At 43.4% G+C, this 5,837-nt stretch overlaps 1 protein-coding gene across 1 annotated transcript; it reads left to right on the plus strand.

The window, feature by feature from the left end:
- Window positions 1-320: 320 nt before the first annotated feature.
- foxn4 (forkhead box N4) lies at window positions 321-5,769 on the plus strand. Its single transcript, XM_072386979.1, has 9 exons — window positions 321-400; window positions 2,525-2,691; window positions 2,993-3,105; window positions 3,194-3,304; window positions 3,390-3,517; window positions 3,611-3,707; window positions 3,802-4,009; window positions 4,099-4,491; window positions 4,936-5,769. The coding sequence occupies exons 1-9, from the start codon at window positions 321-323 to the stop codon at window positions 5,178-5,180; spliced, it is 1,542 nt and encodes a 513-aa protein (XP_072243080.1). The 3' UTR covers window positions 5,181-5,769.
- The last annotated feature ends 68 nt before the right edge of the window (window positions 5,770-5,837 follow it).

Consider the following 5,837-nt stretch of genomic DNA (forward strand, 5'->3'; position numbering starts at 1 on the left):
GCATTGAAACAGGGAAATGGGGTTGAGCAACAACAAAGGCATACAGGTGCAAAACAGTAAGTGTATGCACTTGAATGTGCTTGTATTTATTTTTCATTCAACCATAAATCTAAATTTAGGCGTTTTTCCTGATTAACGAGCAATTCTATACTTCTTTAAATCCACATGTTGTTCATTTACTGAAGGGTGACACTGTCTGAGGTAGCCAAATGTGATGACTATTTCTGCAGCGTTTGTTTATTTATGTAGGGGTATCAATTCAATACATAAACTAGAATGTGTTATTTTCTCCACAGATAGGACACTACATATCCCAGGAAATGATAGAGGGTGGAATAACTTCAGGGATGTCAGGAATAATTGAGAATGCCGGACATCATCCGTCTCCACAGAACTACAGGTAGGACTTCTGCTTTACACCATCTTTTGCTCCATTATGACAACTTAGAATCATTTACTAAAAGCAAAGCCATGTTTCCTTGTTACATATAGCTGGAAACACTCAGATTTGAGACCCTTCAATAGGTAAAATTTATTGGTCAGATCCTTCAAGATGCTTCTCTAAACTGTCCAAACAACCATGTTTAATCTTATGGTAGATGGACAGCTCTTTTTGTGCATGGGTGGAGGGTGGGGGGGTTTTATGAAAAAAAGAGAGGAAAAAAAAATCCTGAAGAATAAATGATTTTCAGTCTGAATGGATCTGTCAGAAACCATCAGCTCTGTTTACACTCCCGCTGTCGCCACACGGAGAGCCTGAGCCTCTCGGCTGGCCGGCTCAGGGGGAGACGGGGCGCTCTGGGTCACCAGTGTCCACAAGTAGTTCCCAACGAGAGAAAAAAAGGGAGGCAAGAAGGGAGGGGGTGCAATATTTAGAATGGTTGAACTCCTGGAAAGGCTTGAATGATACATGGAGACACCAGCTCAACATGTTTTGCACCAGTGAGCAATTTCCATGCTCTGCTAATGAGTGAGGAGGGGAGGTGAGAATGTAACAATGTGCCATTTATTTGACAGTTGCCATCAGTTCATATTCAGTATTTATAAAGAACGATTAAAACATTTGACTGATTTGCTTATGTATGTTAGCATGAAAATCAACAATGGAAAAGGTTTCTGTATTTCCACCATTTAAAGACTTCAACATTCATGTGTTCGCTCAACACTGAGTCATGAACCTTCAGACTGTTAAACTTGGACATAATTCTTATTCAAGGCAAAAGGAAGCTCACAGAAGCGAGCCAGTGGAAGAGCAGAAAAGAAAAGAAGTCTTTTAAGCTTTGATGTTAGGTATATTAACTCAAGAAGCTCCAGCAGCTATACTGTGAAGTGCTTGCGAGGTGTTTGTGGACGTGTGTCGTTGATTCCTTGCTGTTATGATGTCACTTAATCAGAGTGCTGAAGCAGAACCCTGACCTCAAACTACATTCACACCCCCTTTTTGCCTGAGGCTCTGTTGAGTTCTCCGTTTAAGAGGGATTGGGGGGTTTGATTGTGGGGGTTGTGAGGATGGAGGCTGGAAAGGGACAGGGAAGCAGATGGCATCCTATTTGTCCCTCTTATGGGAGGGCTGTCATTCCAACAGATTAATGCAGGGGCCGGGTAAAGAAAAGAAATGACAGAGACAATCAAGGAAGGGCCTGGTGAAGACAATAGAGACACGTGCCACTGGGCAGATTTGTCGTTTGGGACACAATAGGTGATCATTTTTCAATAGACGAGGCCAACTGTTTCGGGCAACATGTGCTGCTGTCCCATGTTTCAAACGATCTCATGCGTTGTTTACTTATGATTCAGCCAATGGGTAAGGCAAGACCGTGGTCACCTGACACAGGGTTGATTTTTTTTTAAAATCAGAAGATTTGGTGTGTCTGTATGAGGGGGGGTCGTGCTTCTGCACTGTCCACAGACCCACAAAGTAACTGAATTGTATGTGTTGTCATAGCGACCCCAATTACGGTGCCCTGTATGTGTGTGCAGAGAAGACTGGAGAGGATTCAAGAGGATTCCTGTCTTTTCTTTCTCTCTGTTGAAGGCTTGCCATTTAAAAGACAGACTAAAAGAAAGTTGACTGGTACTGGTGGGGCACTGGGTGAAAAAAAAAAGCAATGAATTCGCCTTTTAACTAAAAATTGGGCGTGTAAAAATCAGCCACTCCGAAGTTCACTTTCTGTTTTGTGTTTATCTTTAAATTTGTGTTCTGCAACAAAATGGACCAAAAAAGTTCCAAAAACACAGCATAATGCCAAAAAAAATCATTTACTTTTTATGAAAAGCTTATTTAATTCCTTTATTGTTGATTAAAACTGTCACTGCTAAATAACACTTTTGGTTAATCTTCTTATGCTAAGTCCTTTATCGCTAATGCACAGTTTCAACCGGCCCCTCATTCTGAGTCTTTGAGGTGGTTTTGTCTATGAAGGATGAAACGTTCCTTCCAGTGTTTAGATTTAAATTCCACTTGTGATCTATGTATGTCTGAGCTGACAGCCGTGTTAACCCTGCAACCCCTCCTTTCTCGAAGGCTTCTGACCACGGACCCCTCCCAACTGAGGGTGGAGGATCTCCCTGGGGACCTGCAGTCTCTGTCATGGCTCACCTCTGTGGATGTGCCCCGGCTACAGCAGATGGCTGATAGCAGAGGCCACAGCAACGGACCCTCCCAGGGCAGCTTGCTGGAGCAACAGACAGGTGAGGCGACAGGGAGGGGAACGTGCAACATTCAAAAAACCGAAACAACTCTGATTGGATAAAACCAGATTGCTACATTCTCCTGGATTTCTTATTTATTTGGTCCACAGAAACACATTTTGAAGCACTATTCTGACAGATAAAAGCCTATGAAAATACAATACAGCTTTTTGGGAAAATTTCTACTGTGCCTCATACAACTGTCATAAACTACAACAACTGACTTCAAATACCACAAACACCCAGGAAGGCATAGATTTCAGTGGAAAAACATGAACGTTTGTGTTCTGGCTCTTTCCAGCTCAGCTGAACAACATGACGATACCTGTGAGTCAGGGTTCCATGATGCACCTCCAGAGTAACATGCAGCACAGCCCTCTGGGTATCAGTATCATCAACACTCACAGCGGAAGTGTAAGTTTTCAAACATGAAGGAAAAAATATATATATCTGTTTTCTGGTGCACAATTTTAAGTAAAATGTTGGTCCATTTGTTTCATAGATGTCTCCGTTCTCCATGAATGGGCTGCCCTCCCCTGGGTATCAGTGCCCTACCTCAGTCTATCAGCCTACTCCCCAGCAGGTGTACTCTCTAACCCAAACTGGACAACAGGTGACATGCCATTGAAGAGCAAGATTTTCTCAGTGGAGAAACGGTTAGGGATAAGGTCTTCATTATTCTCCCCTCTGTCTCTTAGTGCTCAGCTGGCGGGATTTATAGCAATGTCTCTTTCAACAACCAAAGTTTATTCACACAACCTCGCCTGGCTCCTCAAGAGCAGGAGCTGCAGCCCAAGTCTTTCCCCAAGCCAATCTACTCCTACAGGTGGGTACACAGATGTCCACATGGCTTCCTTCGTTAACCTAATCAATCTGCTGTGAATCACACTTAAAATGCTTTTTTTTCCCCCACCTGCAGCTGTTTAATTGCCATGGCTCTGAAGAACAGCAAAACTGGCAGCCTCCCAGTCAGTGAGATCTATAGCTTTATGAAGGAACACTTTCCTTATTTCAAGGTATGGCACTGTTAACTGTACAGAAACAGATTGAAAGAGTAGGTAAATATGGGCTAGGAAAATAACTGACCATGCACTACCTTGTTGCCTGCAGACTGCACCTGATGGATGGAAGAATTCTGTCAGACACAACCTCTCCTTAAACAAATGCTTTGAGAAGGTGGAGAACAAGACGAGCAACTCATCCCGTAAGGGCTGTCTATGGGCATTGAACCCTGCTAAAATTGACAAGATGGAGGAAGAAATGCAGAAGTGGAAACGCAAGGATCTCCCAGCCATCCGTCGCAGCATGGCTAACCCTGGTCAGAAATGTGTTTAGTCAAAGACAGAGAGATCTAACACCAAGTTTTTTTTTGCTGCTAGCCTGACAGTCTGTCTTGCTTCCCTACAGACGAGTTGGACAAACTGATAACAGACCGCCCGGAGAACTGCAGACGAAAGGCTTTGGAAGCAGGTATGACCAGGCTGACTGGCTGTCCAACTGGCCTCTCGCTGTCCGTCCCGGCCCAGATGCAGCCTCAGCCTATTGTCACGCTGTCCCTGCCGTGTTTGCCCATGCACCAGCACCACCAGCTTCAAGCTCAGCTCCAGGCTCAGGCTCGACTGGCTCCAATGTCCCCGGCCCCGGCCCAGACGCCTCCCCTCCACACAGTCCCTGATCTTTCCCACAGTCCGCTCACCCAGCAGCACAGCAAGCCTCCCGAAGATTTTTACATCGTGCATGGTGACACACATACAGAGGTGGATGCACTGGACCCCAGCATCATGGACTTTGCCCTTCAAGGTAAACAGTTTTTAAAGAGGTCTTATTAGGGTTTTGCAGTTTTCTACTGTGTTGCATAACTTTCTGTGCCAATTAAAGACCTGCAAACTTAGAAAGCCTAAATTCCTCAACAAAGGGAGTAACTCTTTGTTTCAGGCTTTTCTTACTTTATTTATTCCCGTCACGACTTTGCATAATTGCATAAAGCGCTGCCTGTACTTTATCATGTGGCCATTGAGTTTACCAATAAGAACAGACATAAAATGGTTTAAAGATTCAGCAACTAAAACAAAGTGTTTCTGATAGAGGCGCAGCAACAACAGTATGGGAAAAAAATGTTTTTGAACAGTGAAGTGTGGAAACCTATTCTAAAATAAATACAAAACAGTAAATTAGCATATTTTTAATAATTTTTTTATTTTGATAACTTCACTGTTCGACTAAGGCTTACATCTGTCTGCTCAGGTAATCTGTGGGAAGAAATGAAGGACGACAGCTTTAACCTGGATGCTTTGGGCACCTTCAGTAACTCACCTCTCCGACTATCAGACTGTGACTTGGGAACAACCTCCAGTGCCTCCAGTGGAATGAACCTGCCACTGTCTGATGTGCAGGTGACAGGGCTCTACACTTCCTACACGTCCCAGGATCCATTATCTTCCCAGTACATGGGCGCCCCAGCCAACAGCAAGCCCATTGCCCTGCTTTAAGGGAGCCTAAGTGTTTCCCGACAGATTTATTTTGCCGTCTGAGGAGGCCAGCTGAAGAAATCTGAGGTCTGGTTTCTTTTGTGCTCCAAAAAGATTTGGAAACCTGAGGAACCACTTGGAGAAAGACACCTGAGAATCATTTCAGAGCGCAGGAAACCTTAACTGTTGATAAATGAAGAGATGACTGTAAGAAAAACTATGACTTTCAATATCTTTCTTTGCTTGGCAAAGACTGAGAGACTTTTTGAGTACAAAGACTTTGTGAAGAATTACATGTAAGTTAGCACTCACCTGTTCTTCTACTGTTCACTTTTCGTTTAAAAGCCTTTCCATAATGTAGCTCCCAATCCCTTGTCTGTTGTATTGTGCTAGTTATTATTGCTGTGATGTTTTATTTATATTTATAAAGGGCAGCTGGAGAAAGTGATGACTCCATCAATCTTTTGCTGTGTATATTTGAATGTTTGAAATTGCTATTGCCTCAGAAAAGCTTTCTCTTGACTGCATTTACCCACATCATTCCAAATGCAGAGGTGTGCCTACACTTCCAGAAATCCTTCTTTTACACACTGTGAGCAACATGCACGAAGGTCAGATGTATTTTATGCGCATTAACTTGATCATAATAATAAAAAAAAGGGTAAATAAAGAAGCCTC

This window comes from Leuresthes tenuis, unplaced genomic scaffold (genome assembly GCF_036924035.1).
Source record: "Leuresthes tenuis unplaced genomic scaffold, fLeuTen1.0.hap1 SCAF_6, whole genome shotgun sequence".
Lineage (NCBI taxonomy): Eukaryota > Metazoa > Chordata > Actinopteri > Atheriniformes > Atherinopsidae > Leuresthes > Leuresthes tenuis.